Source organism: Papaver somniferum, unplaced genomic scaffold (assembly GCF_003573695.1).
Source record: "Papaver somniferum cultivar HN1 unplaced genomic scaffold, ASM357369v1 unplaced-scaffold_22, whole genome shotgun sequence".
Classification (NCBI taxonomy): Eukaryota; Viridiplantae; Streptophyta; class Magnoliopsida; order Ranunculales; family Papaveraceae; genus Papaver; species Papaver somniferum.
Genome location: NW_020632152.1, coordinates 3037357 through 3056336, shown reverse-complemented (window position 1 = coordinate 3056336; position 18980 = coordinate 3037357). Strand labels below are relative to the sequence as shown.

Here is an 18980-nt window from a genome sequence, read left to right as displayed (position 1 = left end):
AGCCGGGCAAGATGGAGAGAACATTACTGGTAGCCTTGAAGCTCATGTGGATGGGTTCCAATATACAACCTCGAGTCCCGATTTCTGTGTAGATTTTTGCTATGATGATCTAAAGAGTGCATTCTTTCAAGTTGGAGACGGCAGGACACCACCTCTCTTGCTCAATGATTGGGACAGAAAAGACTAAACACATCCAATTCCATTTGGTGCAGAAGACATCTCCCAGTGATCATTCTAACTAGATTGAGAAAGATGATGAGTTATCGATGGATATTAGTGATCGTAACGAAGAGTCACAGGAATTTGTCGAAATATTTCAATATAAGCGGAGAGTGAGAATTGTATTTGAAGTGGTAGAAAAGATGCATGAATTTCATGGCGTTTTTCCTAACATTTTCTTCACTGGTTGGGCTTGTTGAAAAACCTTTCATTGTCGAGGAACTAAGAGAGATTGAGTTTGTATATTTGGTCGCAGGTTTCGAAGACTACAGTCGTCAGGTTCTTGAAATCAACTCGATTCCTTTAAAATTCCTCGCTCACATAAAAGCTTATATTGACCTTAGGAATGTCAAGTACTATGAGAACAATGAGAAACGAAACTGGAAATCCATTATGGAAGGAATCGCAATTTCCCCACAGGATTTCATCAACAAAGGTGGATGGGAGATTCTGAACCCTCAAGGTAGTGATGGTTATGAGACAGCTGCTTTGTTTATTCTTTAGAGGATGACGATGAATATGATTAGGAAGATAACCAGCGGCAGAGACCAGCTGCCGAGACTATCCGTTATTCTACAGAGACTTTCTGTAGTTACTAGTAGTTTTGGTCATTCATGTCTTGTCGTCTCCTTTTCCTTTACATGGTTCTTCCAATACTTGCAGTGATGCGATTGTATTCTTTTCCAAGGTCAAGAAATGAAGAATTAAGAAAGAAAGAAAAAAGAAACATGTAAAGCTGGGGGTTTCAGGTTGTGCTTTTCAGCTTGGCTAATTGTTGGCAAACCCTATCCGTGGAGTAAAGTGTAAAAGACACTGCTGATATGAGCAAACTAACACCCTTCACTACCAAAATTTAAGCTGCAGAATTTCTTGCCAGGGAGCAGCAAATTAAAAACTGGATTCACGACCAGCATTTAAAAAACGAAAAATCAATCTAGAGTAACTGACAGGAATTCAAAAACTAACTTAGAAGGGTGCGGTTTTTTGTTTTTTTTTTACAGTAGAGACCAGAAACTACTAGTTCAAGTACCTTAAATCCTCTCGGAGTTGCTTGTAACATGCAAGTATACCCAGACCATAGAGACTCCAACCTTAAAAGGATAGAAAAAAAGACAACAGGACACACAAGCAACCTTAAACTAGACAGATAACAGACTGCTCACATAATTCATTGCCGAAGCATTAGTGGCCTGAGTGAATGAGAATACTGGGTTGCACAACCAAAAGCATCATACCAAAGAATTTTTCCCAGCTTAGGAGGAAAGTCAGCTGGTTTGATCACCTTTGAGTTCGTGCGAAGCACACGGTTAGCTTTGAGAGCATCCCTTTTTGCCATTTTTGCCAGACAATGCGCAGCTTCATTTTGACTTCTAGCAATCTTCGAGAGCACTATGAATTTAGACGCGCCTATCTTTGCATGCAGGTCTTTAAGCTTTGCGATGACAGGTATCGAAGTTTCTAAAGTAGAGTCCTTGACCAACACAAAGCGTTTTGCACAATCCTTGCAAATCCCGTTTTTCTTTACATGGCCGCTGCTGTCGGCGCCTAAACTGCAAGCACCAGCTGTTTGGAAAAACATGTCAAGGAAATGAACAGCTTTCCGCACATTGCAACCCACAATAAGACCGAGACACCCATGTTTGACAGCAAGTTCAAGACCAGTCTGCAAACCACTCAACACTTCAAAGAACTGTGATCCCCCTTCTCGAGCGAAACAAGTTGCGGCGATCATAGGTCGTGCCCACTTATTACGAAGAATAACTCCATATCCTCCATAACCTTTATCCTTATTGCAGTAACCGTACACATTGAGCCAAGTTGCACCTGGCGTTTTTTTCTCAGACCAGGAGTTTATCCAGTCCTGCAATTCTGGCCGCATATCCTTGAACTTCTTCAAGTTTGCATAATGAGCAAGAACACGTTCATCAGTTGTCTCTGGCACTACCTGCAAACACCGTTATTGTTATACACCATCTAGAACACATATATAACCCTAAAGAGGCCACAGGGAGTGGGGTACAAAAGGTGTTGTTTGTTGTATTCAATCAAGAAAAAGATGCTGATCATGAATACATACTTCCATGTCAGAGTCTGGATAATCTGAAGGATAATCCTCATCATCATCTTCAGATTCCATGATGCTTGACACTTCCTCCTCATCATCATCATCTGTGTACTCCTCATCATCATCTGTGTACTCCAATGAGGAAGCACGAGAGATACTGCTACCAGATGAGGCATCTTCTTCAATTTGAATTTGCTGGTGGAAGGTGGGGAATCCATGGGAAGAGACAACAGGACCAAGAGCAGGAAGAGGAGCACTAGGAAGTTGAATGAAACCACGCCTAAAAAACAAGATTATAATCAAATGTTGAGCGTGATTCTCAAAAAATAAAGATGATGTCAAGTCTTTTGACAGCAAAAATATCTTAAAGGTAGAGTACCTAAAAAGGAATGTCAACAAAACATCATAAACAACGTAACTATCTATAAAAAACATGGACTTTTCTTTACACATCTGTAGTTTGTCAGAGAGATCTCAACAAGTTATGGGAAAGTAAAACTGTGAAGGAAAAATTATCCAAGTTCTAGGACCAGAGAATTTGAATTTATTATATAAAAAATTTATCCAAGTTCTGAGTAAGATTTCTTTACTTGTGATACCAAAAATCCAAAATTTTGATTAGTATGATTAAACAAGATTAATTATAAATCTTCGGCTTGTTTGGTTTTAGAATTTACATATCGATAGCGTCACAGAATTAAAATAAATAACGCAGAAAGCTGAGAAAGATACCTTTCTATCATCGCTGCACAAGGAGGGGTTTGGGTCCAACCGCCCATTGCCAGACTGGAGAGAGACAGATGAAACGTTCCTGCGGCTAACATTCTATTTATACAAAAACCCTAACCGCCCATTGCCAGTAACGGCCCGGCCCGATAAATAGTCTAGACGCGACCCCCAACACCAGTGCTTTTCGCCTTTTTGGCCAACACGTGAGCTGCGGTCCAACACGTCTGCCTGCTTCGCTTTAGGAAATCAATCAACAACCTAAAAACTCAACATCATCCTTTATTTCTGAATAAAATCCTTCATTCCTGAATAAAAATATCTTTGTTGGAGCTTAATCTCCCTCTCATTGGTTGGTTATCGTAATCACGTTCTTTCATTAGCTCGCAAAAAAATCATTCGTGTTAATTAGATGTAATTTGGTGATATATGGTGCAATGATCTAGCAAATGTGTGGTGTAGATTGGGTAGGTGCTTGATACCTATCCACGGAGGGTTCTCATTATATGTCACTAGTAAGAACACACTTGCGATGCGAGTGCGGTTTTTTTTTTCAGAACTCGCAAAATGTCGTTTGTTTCAGAATTAGGGGTGGGACTTCGGTCGGGCTAAGCCGCCAACTCATGTCCAACTCGAACGTTGGGGCGCATGGGCAACATATTTCAAAACTTTGGGCAAGCTTGGCCATAAAATTTATAAATCCAAGTTCAATTTGGGAAAGCATGGGCACTTTTTTTTTAACCCAAACAACCCGCCCAACCTGAAAAACTATGATATAGTATATAAAACTATTTATATAATGGTATTATTATCTATTTAGAGTAATTTTAGATATTATGTTCAAGTCTAATATTGAAAATATAAATTTATATTTATTTCATTAATAATTAAATATGAAAAAAAAATTATACTCTCTCCGTCCATTTTTACTTGCTTAAATTGGTTTTAGCACACAGATTAACGAAAGTAGAGAGAGGAGAATTTCTTCCAAAATTATCCCCCAACTAATATTTAAGGTACATCTAGTTTTTTGGTCTAGTTTTTAAGAATCCAAAACAAAACAAAAAATTGTGTCAAATAGAAGAGAGAGGAGTATTTCGGATATGCATGAAAAATAGAATTACCTGATTCCAACTTAGGACTAAATTAGGCTAAAATAGGGAAAAATATAAAACTTAACAAGTAAAATTGGACAAAAAATGCCCAATTTAAGCAAGTAAAGATGGACGGAGGGAGTATTATTATAAATATTCTTAGTTATTTGGAAATTTGAGATAAATGGTGCCATTAAATACTATTATTACTAAAAATTGTTAGGGGTAATTTGTGTTACCTCCCCTGTAAAGATTGGTAATTTGCATTACCTCCCCTACAAAAAACCACGTGTAAGTTTATGCTGAGTCAGCTAACTTGGAATAGAAGGAATTATTGAGGAGAGGAGGTTTTGCTAATTTTATTTTTGTAGGGGAGGTAATGCAAATTATCAATCTTTACAGGGGAGGTAACACAAATTACCCCAAATTGTTATTATCATATTAACAAACTTGTTTGTGCCGCGAAATTTGGGCCAACCCGAGGAACCCGGGGAACATAATTTGGGCAGACTTGGGCAGTACCTTCATGGGTTTCACGGTTTCGATGGGCAATTTGGGCAAAGAATTCATAGCTTGGGTATCTGCCCCGACCAATCCTTTTAACCCGCCCAACCAACCCCAGTCCCACCCCTATTCAGAACCCCCGTAATTTTCTCAAGAGATGAAAAATGTTTGCGGGATCGGTGCCACGAAGCTTGCAGAGAGAATTTTCAGGCGTTTGGCGTCATATATGGACCGTCAAGGAAGTAGGCGCCTGGGTCGGGAACAAAGCGTTGGCGGATAAAACCTCGCCCTTACAATATCTAAGTAGGTTTGTTCTTTATCAGGGGCTTTTTTGGTTGCTTTTGGCGGATCGTTACTTGCTAGGTTGGGTCGGATGTCTGCCAGTGGAGCCACCATTCGTGACTATTGGGCGTTCAGGAAGGCAACTCTTTTTTCAACGTGAAGGAGCCCATACGGCTATCTTTCCCCTTCGCTTTTTTAGAGTCTTTTGTCCCCACGGGTTTTATCCTTCATTGCTACAAAAGTAAGTCACAGCTCAGTGAAAATCATACCGAGGCAGAAAATGCACAACAACAAAATAAAAAAAGATTGTCCCCATGTCAGAATCATCTAAAGAATATAAATGCAACTAAACCTATAGTTCACCTAGTTCGATCTGTATTCTCACGTCTCCAACTTGTAATAAGTCACGTAGTTGGAATAATTCCTTTGGTTTGTATTCCAAATAGTAAAGGAACAACAAATATGTTTGGTAACAACTCTTTTCAACCAAGTAATATGAGTTCGACAAAAGACTTTTCCTTTTATCCCAATAAACTCCTTTGTCAGGTCCTTAGATCTATCGAATAACAATTGTTAGGTGTTGTAAACACCCTGATATTTATCTATTGTTTATGCTTTCTTTGCGAGTTTTCTTGTAAACAATGTATCTTATGTTTACTTTTGATTATTTAGGTACTTTGGAGTCATTGAGAACAAAATAAGAAAAAAGCATTCAATTGGAGTGGCTCTTTGACATGGAAATCACCATTCACTTGGTTGGTCCCTAGTTTCGAGTCGCCCTTTACCTCTATGCTCCCTAAATTAAGCTCCTTTGCTAACCTGAGTCCCAAAATTAGTTATTCATACTCGGCAACATTATTACTGCAAGGGAAATCCAATTTGAACAAATACGAGAGTAACTCGCCTTGTAAGGCTTCAAACACTACTCTTGCTTCTCCGACGGTGCCATATGACGATCCATCAAAGAACATGGTCCAAGGTTTGTCGACGTCCGCGGACGCTACTTCTCCAAGTATGTATTCGTGTATTTCGTCGTCTCCTTGTCCCGGGAACATGGTTATTAGGTCGGATATCTCTTGTCCCCTCACCCCGTTTTGAGCTCGAATTCTGACAACTGTAACAACTACCAAACAGTTCTTCATGTTAGGACGAGATTAATCTTAGGTAGGCTATATAATTTTCCGCGGCTACCACCATGGTCTCGTGTGTCAAGAGATAACGGCGTAACTTCTGTGCCACATGGATGAAAGCTATAGATGCCTGTTCTTCGCGTGGATATCTCAGTTCTGCATCTCGTAGGACTCGCCTAACATAATAAATATTCGATAACTCATTTCCCCCCATGTCTTGTGCGAGAACCACGCCTATTGCGGAGATGGTAAATACCGCATAGAGATAGAGTGGAACTCCTCTTATCGGAGGCCTGAGGACTTTCTGCCTGACGAGACATTGTTTGAGTTTTTCGAATGCGGCGCACTGCACCTCTCCCTACGTAAAGGCTGCACCTTTCATTAGGAAGGGAAGGAACGCAGTCATTAATTGCGCTAAACCAGGTAAGAAAGCGCCATATGTATGATATCCATCTATGAAAGCTTGTAGTTCCTTTGCATTCTCCATAAGTTCCATGGTTGTGATCGCCTCAACCTTGCTCGGATCTACTTGAATCCCTTCATTAGTCACCACGAAGCCTAGGAATTTTCCTGATGTTTCCCCGAAGGGAGCATTTAAGGGGATTCATTCTAAGCTTGAATTTTATATATATCTCAAAGGTTTTCTTCAAGTGTGAGACGTGATTTTCGTCCACTTGCGTTTTTTCCACAATGTCGTCAACATATACTTCTACCATTCGATGTAGCAGATCATGGAATATGGAAGTCATGGTGCACTGATATGTGGCGCCAGCGCTTTTCAGACCGAAAGGCATCACTACGCAGTAAAAGTTTCCATACGGAGTTTGTAATGCGGTCTTCTTTGCGTCCGACGATGTCATCCTTATTTGGTTGTACCCGCTGAAGCTGTCCATGAAGGAGAATCGTTTCTTACCTCCCGCCACGTCTAGCGTTATATCGATATTGGGTAAAAGGAAGTCGTCCTTTGGGCCTGCTCGATTTAGGTCTCTATAATCCACAAAACACCTGATCTTCCCATTATTTTTCACCACGGGCACGGTGTCAGTTAGCCAAGTTGGGTGTTGGATAGGCTTAATGAACTTGGCATTAAGAAATCGTTCCACATCTTCCTTTATTGCGAGAGATGTGGCTCTAGGGAACTCCCTGCTCATTTTCTTTACATGCTTGAACTCGGGTGACACTCCAAGGTTGTGAGCCACAAGATCGCTGTCTATCCCCCGCATATCGTCGTTATCAAAGGAGAAGACATCCTTGTAGTCTCTGAGTAGTGCGATTAACGTTTCTGTTTCTTCTTCGCCTAAGGTTTTGCTTATCATGATGGGGAGCTTGATTTCCTCCATATAATCCAAAGTGAGGTCTCAAGGCGTTCGTTCTTCTGCAGCCCTAGGGGTCACGTATATGAGCTGGTCTCACAACTCATCATCATCGATTGCGCTGTAAGGTATTTCGGATAGAATTTGCTCGGAGTCTTTAGAGGGAGTCTCTGCTTCGTTTATCGACGCATTGGCACAATCCTGCGCATCCGAGGGTACTCCCTCAACTGATTTCTATAAGCGGTATACATTCCCTCCATCTGGCTTGGAGAAGCGCTGGAATCTGGGTTGGCCTTCTTGTTTCCTTTTTCTTTCGCCGGGGACCAACATCTTGGATGGGTTAAACACGGATTTGGTCGACTCCGGATTTTCTTCCCCTCCCCACTTAGGGAGTGGGGTAAGTTGTACTTCGGGCATTCATCTGTCTTCTTTGGTTCGTTGTAAAAGATCTCGTCTGCCATGTATGCTTCTTTGGGTCAAAAAGATTGCTCGTAGCAGGGATCCGGTATTGCTTGCCTCCTATATTGGTCTTAACACACTGGTGATATGCCGATGCCACCACCTTATGATTAGGTATCCATCCTCTTCCTAGTAGTACATGGAACGTGGTGTCATCTTCTAGCACGTAGAATGGTGTAAGTGCTCGGATAGGGCTGACCCTCATGACTAGGTTGACGATTCCAATGGTCGTATGGGCGTGACCTATGAATCCCTTTATTGTTGTAGTTCGCATCCTGATTGCGAACCGCTGCACTCCAGGATGTTTAACGTGTGCATGCAAACTAGGTTCAGAGACGCGCCCCCATCTACGAAGGCTCTCTTTAATGGGTGTTTATTGATGTGCACCGTTAAATACAAAGGCCTAAGGTGTTCCCCTGAATAGCAGATGTCTTCGTCTGTAAACACGATCGCCTTCTTGGGGAGAGGGCCGTAGGGCTTTCCTGTCGCGATAGCCGTTGTAGCCTTGGACGCTTCTTTGATTTGGTTTTCGCTGAAAGCTGAGGAAATTTAAGCACTACTAAGCCAATACTGTTTGGGGAACTTACTAGACACGTCGTCTGTGTTTGTGAACGTAAGGATCTCCATTTCGACCCCACACGCCTCTTTTGCATTGTCCTCCCAAGGTTTCCAAACATCTCTGTTAGAGCATAGCTCGGTCGAACTCGCATGTGTTGCTATATCAAGCATGTTTGTCAATGTTAGTGATCAAAACTATAAGTCTAGATTTCTAGCCTATTAGCTAAGTTTCGGACTAGGATAGGAAAAGTGTGGATGAGCTCAAGGACTTTATGGCGATTCAATGACAACGATGAAGATCTACACCAAGGAACCGTGGAAATTTATTAACAAAAAGGTATGTGGAGACTTGAATTTATCTATCACTCGAAAGTCTATCTATTCTTCTCCTACTTCTTATGAGATAAAAGTCGTATGCTATATATACTAGATCATATACACTTGATATTTCGAGCTGAGTATTCATTCTTTATCTTTTACTCGAACCATGTGTTGGTAAGCGTTTCTCTTTGATCAAGTTTATCTTCACCTAGTGACGATGTTCATGAAAGTTTCAATCACTTTGGAAATTGCTCTGACGAGAAAGGTCTGTTGTTCTTCACGACTGAATATCTCCCTCTGAGAATGTTTCAATGGTTGGAATGAGAGTTTAAATTATATAACCATATATTCCTTGAACCGAAGTTTTTAAAACTTTGTTGATCAAGAGTAATCGGGAGGATTGTGGAATTGGCTTGCCAAGTCCGCGAACTATCAGAAGTTCTCGACCGAGAATTTATGCTAGGCTTTCCAAAACTCATTTGCGTGCTAAGTCCGCGAACTGGCGGAAGTTCTCGACCCGAGAATTTCTGCTGAGTTTGGAAAAATCAACCGATTAACTTAAGTCCGCGAACTTGTTTGTGAGATTAAGAGGTTATGATCTAAATATGTGCTCTGAACATGAAACATTAATTATTAAGGAATGCTTAATGCAAACCGTGGCTATAATGTTCATGAGTCGATTCTAATCGAATCAAATCATCTTTGTTTCAATTGTATCTTGTGTAGTTATATAAGATCTTATAGCAATTGAACAACTCTTAACTAGTTCATTTGAGTCAATTGAACTAGTTATGGTGAAGAAGAACATGATTAACATGAGATGCTCATATGGTTGACCATTTGGGTTATCATGTTGAACCAACATACGTGTACTTGTTTGGGCATGGTTTTCACAAACCCAGTAAACGTGTACCCAAGTGTGTGTGACAAGCTATGTCATTCGATATAACGGTTGAGAGATATTGGCTTGAATGTAAATCAGGTTTTCATCTAACGGTGGATAGAGTTTGCTTTGTACCTAAGGAAAAACCCTAATTTGAAAGGCTATATATAGGAGACATCTAGCTAGAGCAAAACTTAATCCCCACACGTCTGTGTGATACAAGTGCGCTCGCTAGAGTCGATCTCCATTAACCCTTGATTTTCTTCTCTAAAATCGGGTTAACGACTTAAAGACTTCATTGGGATTGTGAAGCCAAACCGATACTACTTTCATCGTAGTTGGGTGATCTGATCTTGCATCTTCTATCGTACGAGTACAATATTTGATTGGCTTGAGAACGTGAGAGTTATCCGATAGGCAAGATAAATAAGTCATAAACATCTTCGTCTCACTATTTGTGATTCCTTGACAAACTTCCTGTGTAGTCAGGAAGGATTGTTCAGAGGTGATTGATTAATCTAGGCTGTTCTTCGGGAATATAAGTCTGGATTATCAATTGGTTCATGTTACCTTGATTTTATATCTAAAGACGGAACAAAACCTAGGGTTTATCTGTGGGAGACAGATTTATCCTTTTGATAGACTTTTCTGTGTGAGACATATTCGTTTATTATCAAGTCTGTGATTTTGGGTTGCAACAACTCTTAGTTGTGGGTTAGATCAGCTAAGGGAATCAAGTACGCAGTGTCCTGCTGGGATCAGAGGCGTACAACTGTACCTTGTATCAGTGGGAAATTGATAGGGGTTCAACTATAGTCCAGTCCGAAGTTAGTTTGCATTAGGCTAGTGTTTGTAGCGCTTTAATACAGTGTGTATTCAATCTGGAATAGGTCCCGGGGTTTTTCTGCATTTGCAGCTTTCTCGTTAACAAAACTTCTGGTGTCAGTGTTATTTCTTTTCTGCATTATATTTTATATAATTGAAATAATAGAGGTTGTGCGTTAATATTATCAACTTCTCTAATCCAACCTTTGGTTGTTGATTGTAGTTGATTGATCCTTGGACATTGGTCTTTGGTACCATCCAAGTTATCTCTCTTTAATCGAGACTCGCAGTATGCTTGAGTAATATTAAATCAAGAGATTGAGATATTAACTCCTTGAGATACTTACTATCTAGATTGAGTCTGACTGTCTAGTTGATTCTCTAGCAAAGTATTTCGGAGTTAGTCCATACAGATTGCTAAGCGAAATATTGGGTGGTGTTGTTAGACCCCCTCTTTTTCAATTGGTATCAGAGCAGGCAAACACGTGTAAGACCTCATCAGTCTGTGTTTGTAGCGATCTAACTCTGTGGACAGAGGTGCTATCTCTATTAACGTACCACCAGTCTTCGATGGCTCAAATTACTTATGGTGGAAAATTTCTATGCGGGCTTTTCTTCAATCGCGTGATTTTCAATCATGGGTATATGTTGTCAATGGCTATGATGAACCCGTTGTTGCAGCTAGAGATGGAACGGTTCCCAAGGATATTGGTGTTTATAATGCAACTGAGATTCTTGTTGCAAAGCAAAATTCTGAAGGGTTAAATGCTATCATACATGCCATTTCCCCAAGTCTTCAACACCATATGTCTACTTTCACTAGGTCTAAAGATGCTTGGGATATCTTAGAAACCGTATTTGAAGGAAACTCCAGTGAAAAGGAAGCTAGGCTTCAAAACCTCAATTCCGATTGGGAAAAACTTCGTATGGCAGATGAAGAAACATTTGATGAGTTTAATCACAAAGTGTCTGAATTTGTTAATGCATCTTTTGCATTGGGTAAGACTATTCCTGAAAAGGACATTGTGATGAAAATTCTCAGATCGTTGCCATCTAGATACGAGTCTAAGAAGCATTCCATCGTTGAGGGGAATAACCTCTATAATATTTCCAGAAACACCTTGGTTGGGAAGCTAAAGATATTTGACCATGAGCATACATCCAAAGTCGGTAAGTATGTTGCCTTTAAAGCACAAAATAGCACTAAATTACTTGCCAAAGGTAAAAGTTTTCAAGTCTCTGAGGATGATTTTTCGGATGAGATCTTGACAAGTCAGTATCCTTGATCACAAGACAGTTTAGGGATCTTCTGATGAAGAGAAGTAAACGGTTTTCAAGAGACAAACCTAGGTCATCAGATAAACCTCACGGTCGCGTACCTCCTAAAAATAGGGACGTTGATGAGGCTGATGACGAGGACATGCCTCAGTGCTTTAAGTGTAAGGGTTTTGTCCATTTTGCAAACGAATGCCATAATCGTAGAAAATACACTGGGAACAATGGTCTGGCTATAACACTTGATAATATGTCTGAAACCTATGATTCCGATGAAGATAGGAAATCAAGTGCAGGGCTTCTTGGTGAAAACATCGATTTTGATACTTGTAGCAATACATATATCAACCTCAATGGGTTCGGAGAAGAAGGAAACCCAGTCAAGATGGAAGATTTACTGAATCCAGGAACTGGAAACCTTGTCAGTAATGTTTCAGGATCAACTGTATGTCTAGATGCTTGCACATCTCAGATGCCTGAATATTATCCAAGCTCGACGTGCTCGTTTTGTTCTATGAAGGGACATGAACTATCAAGGTGTTACAAGTACAAGAACCAAATGAGGAACGCAAACAAACTTCAACGAAGAGCAGATCGATTAGCAAGGAAGTTGGAACTTGCTCAGAAGACCGCTAAGGTATGTAAGATCTTATCTTCATCTAAGAAGTTGGTTTCCAGGGATATAACAAGACCTGTGGAAAAGAAAGTATGGTCGAGTCGTTTTGATAGACAGAGATCATACGATTCCTCTCTTGAGGAAAAAGATGGACAAATCGTTGTTCATCGCAACACAACTTGATTGTGTTGTTGGGTAAATCCTGTCTCATGTGCCTGATCGAAAAGAAACAAGATTGAGTGCTGATCCAGGCTTCTGTAAAGTTTTTCCTTCTTTTCTTAGATTTGTTATTTTATGTCTATCAAGGGTTACTATCGACAACTCTACTATTTATAGGGTTTTAGAATTGGGCGTGTACGAACCTGTCAATAGGTTTCGAACCCTACATTCCTTTTTTCCTTTTCTTTTTGACATCCTTTATAAGACTGCTTGTTGAGTTAAGTGATTCCATCACACAAATCCAGTTGTTCATAACTGTTCTCAAAGTACCATGTCATCTGATGGGAAGGATGTCAACATGGTTGTTGAATCGTCAATCAAGGAAAAAAAGAAATCTCTTGTTCCTAAGCCCCTGAAACGAAAAACAAGGAGTGCAAGAAAATCCAGGGTTGTTCCTTCTAACTCTCAGAAGTTTTCCGATGTTCTTGATGATTTAAATGTTTTAAGAAGGGAGATTTATGAAATAAAGATGTTTGTGTCTAAATTCTTGGAAATTCAGAGGACCTTAATCCGACCTTTTCAGCTAAGACAGTTCGTGGGTATGACACTTATCTCCGTGAAACTTATATCCCGATGGCAGTTGATAACAAGGAGTTCGGGAATGATGCTGAATTTCTCAAAGGATTGTAGCCTAGTATGTCTTCTTTTTGGCTTAGTTGGAAGAATAACTAGTGTTTTGAATAACGAAGATTGTAACTACACATAGCTATTTTGTTTCATTCTCTTGTTTATCTTTAGGTTTATTGTTATTAAATTATTAAAATATTTGGAGGATGATTATTATTGCAATTTGGTTGATCTTGATATATTGCAATATTTTTGTGGGATATGTATGATAGACGCATTTATGTGTCTAATATATCTCATTAGTATATATTGTTAGTGCCCGTTTTTGTACTTATTATGGTGTTTTATTTATTTATAGGTGTTTTTGGAAAAATAAGGTTTTGCGGCGAAATTGGCTAAAAATGCGGCGCTTGGAGCTCCGTTGACGGTGTACCGGAAGCGCCCCAGAAGTGTACCGGAATTACCCCATAAGTGTACCGGAGGAACTCCAAAAAAGTGCGGAAAATATCCCAGAAGAATTGCTAAAGGCACCCCATGGCTATTTACACCCCAAAAAGGATGTTTCCACCCCAGTTGCTAAAGGGACACCCAACAGTGGTTAGGGGGACACCATCTTTAAAATTCAAAATTTGAATTTGGTGGGAACTTTTCTTCACAACTGCATGAATTTTCAATTCAATTTTTGGACGTGTTTTGTGAAGATTCAATACCCAGAATCAGTTGGGATTAACTTGATAGATCTAAACAGGGGAAGATATTATCGGGTGCACTGTGAGCTAAATTTGGAAAGTTTTTGGACAAACAGGGGAAGATATCTTCTCTTATAAAGTTTGTATGTGGCTTATGGAAGTATTACAACTCATTTGCGCAGGCAGAAGAGGTGGAAAAGATCGTATCTTGGCTGACAGTGAAGAAAATAAAAAAAAAAATTCCCGAGTAAATGAGAATTATGTGGAGTTATTGCGAGTGATTCGTTGCCCCTGTTATGTATAAATAGCATCCTAGGGTCTCATAGGATATTTATCAAGAGTTTGGGGAAGGTTTGGGACGCAGAGGAGCGAAGAAGAAGGATTTACAGCAATTCCCACCTGCTGCTGCTGCTACCATTAGAGGACCTTGAAGAACACGAAGAACAGACTGTGCATAGCAGTCTTATTTTCCGCAGCATCAACAACAGCAGCTAAGTATCGTTGTTTTACAGCAGTACAGCTCTATCGTTGATTTGTGACGCCTTGTGTGGGTCGTAGATTCACTGTTTTATACTTTTTCACTCTTTTAATCAAATTTTGAGCATCAATTATGTATTTTGAGAACATGATTAATATGAGTAGCTAAACCCAAACACTGGGATGATGGAGGAAGCCGTTCTTTACGCATATGATAATTATATTAATTCTTTTTTGACTACTTGCACTTTTTATTAATCGATTTATGATTTTTCTTAATTGGTTGTGATATCGTATGATGATGTATGCTTGGTTGTAGTGCTTTTGATGCGTCATGCTAGTGATATACAATAAATATTCTAAAAATCTACCTTGCCAAGAATGAGAGTCCTTATGATTTGAGCTATAATTGTTTCGAATAAATATATGCATTGTGTGAATGATTAATGGTGGAATCTTGTGTCCTAGTGTCTCTTGATCCTGTGACAAATATCATGTATATATTTTTGTTTTAAAAATCTTTTCAAGTCCGAGCAACAAACTCTTATTTACCGCAATATTAAAACTATAACAATGTATTGTTTGCGTCCTTAAACTTGAAGGTCCCATATTTTTGTCAAAAGTAAAGTTGTTCATGAATCGTTATTCTTATTGATGAAAGGACGAATGGACTTTTGACATATACAAAAGTTAAGCTTATGTGATCATATATTTTTGATGGAAAATAGGTTAAAAACTTTTGTGTTACAAGGATAAAGTCTATTATGTTGTTATGCATATAATGATGCAAAGATAGAATAGATCCTTATATATTATCCACGGTATTGATCATCATTGATCCATCTTTATGTTGTACCGTCAAGGATCCATTGTTTGTCTTATGTTAAGCACCATACAACTAAGTCGATTAACCTTGGCTTTGTTGGTTGTTCCATGAGATGCTATATGTTGAGCATTATGAACTAAATTAATCATCTTGTATGGTTGTTTAGTTATTTGCTCCAAAAGTTTTCTTTTGTCGAGCAAATTATTTTACAATTAGATTGATTACTTCGGTAATTAGTTTGGTTGTCAATCCAATTGGATTAATTATGGGTTCTCTTGTAATTGATCTAGTTGGGTTTTCATATATTCCACAATCTCTTGTGTTGAGTATATGAACGGCCATACTATCATGCTCTATTGGCTAATGTAGTCGCGTATTCCGTAAGGTATTCCTTATGTTGAGTACTTGAACGATTTTTTTTAGTCACCTCCATATGATTAACTTAGTCGTAGCCTTTTGCTCTGTGAGGTTACTGATGAGTGCCAAATATTGTATATATTTATCCCTTTTTGTTGGCATTTAACTCATCTTTTGTGCAGTAATTCTACATTTTATCCCATATTCTGTATTTTCATTGTTTTCAAGAATAAATATTTTTCTTACTTAATTTTGCATTTTTAGGTTGTAAATAAAGTTTGGATGAATTGCGGAACGAAAAGAGCAGAAAAGTAGTGAAAATCCGGGAGGAATTACACAAGGAAGCCGCGAAGAATGGTGCGCATAAGCCCAAAAGACTAGAAATGGGCTCAAGAAGGAAGAATTGCTCTTAAAGAAGATATGGGCTTGGCATACCCAAGGCCCAAAACCCTTACCCAAACCCATTTTCTATAACCAAAACGGCCTCCATTCTCAGCCGTCAGATTGGATCCAACTCATCATCCTACGGTCGCTCATTCATAGAGCATCAAAACCTGAAGTCTCTGCCAAACACCACAGCGCATAAATTCCAAGCCTTCAGATTAGATTGTAGTTGAATCCAACGATCGCTTCTAGGCCTGTGCATCAAAACTAGATACTCTCGATCTACACTACAACACCTGACATCATCTAACACCGTTGACTTCGTTGTGTTTCAAAATCCAACGGTTGCATCGATTCATCTCTCATCTCACCGTTAGATCTACCAACCATCTTCGCATCCCGCAGCTCAGAGTCACAGAACATAAAAATTTGATGAAGCCGCTCAACACCCGAGTACCCAATACCTATACCCTAACCCAAACACACCCTATCCCTAAAACTATCGGCTTCTCCTTCTTCTCCCCCTTTCTTCTCCTCTGCAACTCCACGACCACCACCTGCTCCGCCACCAACTCTCTGTCACCACCTCAACCATCATCATAACCACCACGTCCATCAAAGTAACCTAATCCCATCATTTTCCCTTCTCCTTAGCCACCTATTTTCTCAATTTCTGCACGTTTTCTATCAGAAACCCTAGCGTGTAAAATTGGGAAATTAGGTCGAAATTGAGAAGCAATTGGAGGCGTGGGGAGCATGAGAATACGAATAAGAAGCATGGGTAGACGATTGATTCGTCTCATCACAGTTGGTGAGTAAAAAAATCAAAACCCTAATTTTACTGTTAATTTGGGGATTTTTGGGATTGAGCTTGCATGTACAAATTGAAGGCATGGGTTGCATCAGGAGAAGAATAAGAGGCATGGGTCGACGTATTAGGGCTGTTATCAGTAGGTTAGGTGAGTCAATTTCACTTTTTGGTGAAACCCTAATTCTCTGATATTTTGGGGATTTTTAGGTTTTTGCTTGCTTGTATAAATAGAAGGTGTTGGGTGTGAAATTGGCTCATGCTGGGTTAGCAGCCAGTGTCCAGAACTGTTATGTTCTGTTAATGTTTTTTTTGAGTCTCTTCAATTTGTGCTGTTTCATGCACTGTTCCTGTTTAATCATGTATGTGTTCTGTTCAATTTGTTGTTCATGTTAAGCTGCTGTTAATGTGATGTTTGTTCCTTCATTATTCATCTTTTGTTCATTATTTATGTTTTCCTGTTCTCTAATGTTCTTGTTATGTATGTTCTAAACCTCAAATGCTAGGACTAGATGAAACCATGAATCAATAAGATAGTCTTCATCATGTGCAGCTCATGTTCAGTGTTGCTAAGCCCTTAGACTAGTTGTGCTTTAATCAGACAATTAGCACTTTGGTAATTTTCTTAGCTGTGAGTAGAATATCCCTTAGGTTAATGGTGGATTCAACATCCTAGTGTTCTTTCATCACTCTTGTTTACTGTTTTGTGTGAATGTTAGGCTAGAAGCCTTAGAGCATTGTGTTGATTGAGCAGTGGGGAGAAACTAGTGCTCACTAGTGACTGTGAGCAAACTAGTTCTCTTCCCACTCTAGTAGTATGCCTAGGCTCACCATCACCATCTCACCTTCACCATCTCCCCTGCCCTTGGCTTAGGCCTTGGTTTACTTCCATTGTTCTTGTTTAGTTTCATTGCACTGTCACTTTTCCTCATTCCTTCACTGCCACTGTTTTACTTTCACTTGTCCTTCATTTTGTTTGCTATTTGCTCCTACTACTTGCTGTTGTTGTGCTGCTGCTGTGCACTGCTTTTGCTGCTGCTGTGCACTGCTTCTACTGCTGCTGAAGCCACCACTGCTGCTGCTGCTTCTTCTCCAGCCCAGCCTTGTCTGCTGCTGCTCCAAAGCTCACTTCAACACTGAGCCCAAGTTCAGTTCATTGAAACCAAAGGCTAAAAGCCCAGGTTCAAAGCCCACTCACTGGTAATTCCAAAAGCTGAGCCCAATTCACAGTTGAACTGTTGAGCCCAAAGCTCAAATCAGTTCACTGAAACCAAGCCCATTTCATTTTACTTGAAAGGCCCAAGGCCTAAAGCACTTCATTATCAAACAAGCCTATAATCCAAAGGTACCCTAAGCCCAAATCCCAAAAGGCTTCATAGTTAACCAACAACAAATTAGAGCCCAAAATAGCTAGAGAACTCCAAACACACCCAGTCTCTGTGGATCGACCCGTACTTGCACGAGCTACAACCGACGACCGTGCACTTGCGGTATTACTGTAGGCCCGCGTTTTTATTACGCTTAATTTTCACGCTTTCCCGGGTCCACCAAGTTTTTGGCGCCGCTGCCGGGGACACCAAGTTTTTGGCGCCGCTGCCGGGGATTGGTGCTGTGTTTTTCTTGTAGTTTTCTTGGCTATTTTGCATTTCACTTCATAGCATTTGCATCTGCATCTGCTTCAATTCATTTGCTGTTGGACCTGCTGTTCTGAACCTGTTTTTCCTCTGCTGGGACGCCACCAAGGAAAAGAACCAAAGCCCAACTGGGTTTTTGCAACAATATCAGAGCAGCTGGGATGTGCTTAAAAGGTAATCCATTTAAGAGAACCCGAATTGTGGGCTTCCAATTTTTAATTGTGGGCTTGTAATATTAAAGCCAATTTTTGGGCTTCTTATTTTCTGTTGGGTTTGTAATTAATTTTTGTGGGCTTGTTTGTTTAATTTGTGGGCCTGTGTATTTAATTTTTGTGAGCTTGTTTAATTTGGACTTGTATTTTGTATTCTGGGTTTTTAAACCCAGCTGAGCTTGTAACCGATCACGCTAGTTGAACTCGTTAGTGGGCCGAGTACCCAAATTCTAGGCCGAGATTTTGGACTCAGTTCCACCAAAAGTTTTCAACCAAGCGGAGCCAAAGCAAACACAAAAACAACAGTGGGCGTGCTCCCATTTCAAAAACCAAATTTTATTTTCTTCATTTTATTGTTCTTAAAAAAAAAAAAAAAAAAAAAAAAAAAAAAAAAAAAACCAAAATTTTCTTTTGCTCCCAATTTTAAAACCAAATTTCTACTTTGCTCCCGTTTTTAAACCAAATTTTCTTTTTCTATATCCCATCAAAACCAAAATTTTCCCATAAAAAACCAAATTTTTGAAAACCCATTAAAAC

The 18980-nt window shown here is 39.7% G+C and overlaps 1 protein-coding gene across 1 annotated transcript; it reads right to left on the bottom strand.

The window, feature by feature from the left end:
• Positions 1-1136: 1136 nt before the first annotated feature.
• On the bottom strand, positions 1137-3073 carry LOC113340677. Its single transcript, XM_026585796.1, has 3 exons — positions 3017-3073; positions 2297-2564; positions 1137-2164 (listed from the first exon to the last, which is right to left on the bottom strand). Exons 1-3 carry the CDS (start codon positions 3061-3063, stop codon positions 1388-1390), a joined length of 1092 nt encoding a protein of 363 aa, XP_026441581.1. The 5' UTR covers positions 3064-3073; the 3' UTR covers positions 1137-1387.
• Between the last annotated feature and the right edge of the window lie 15907 nt (positions 3074-18980).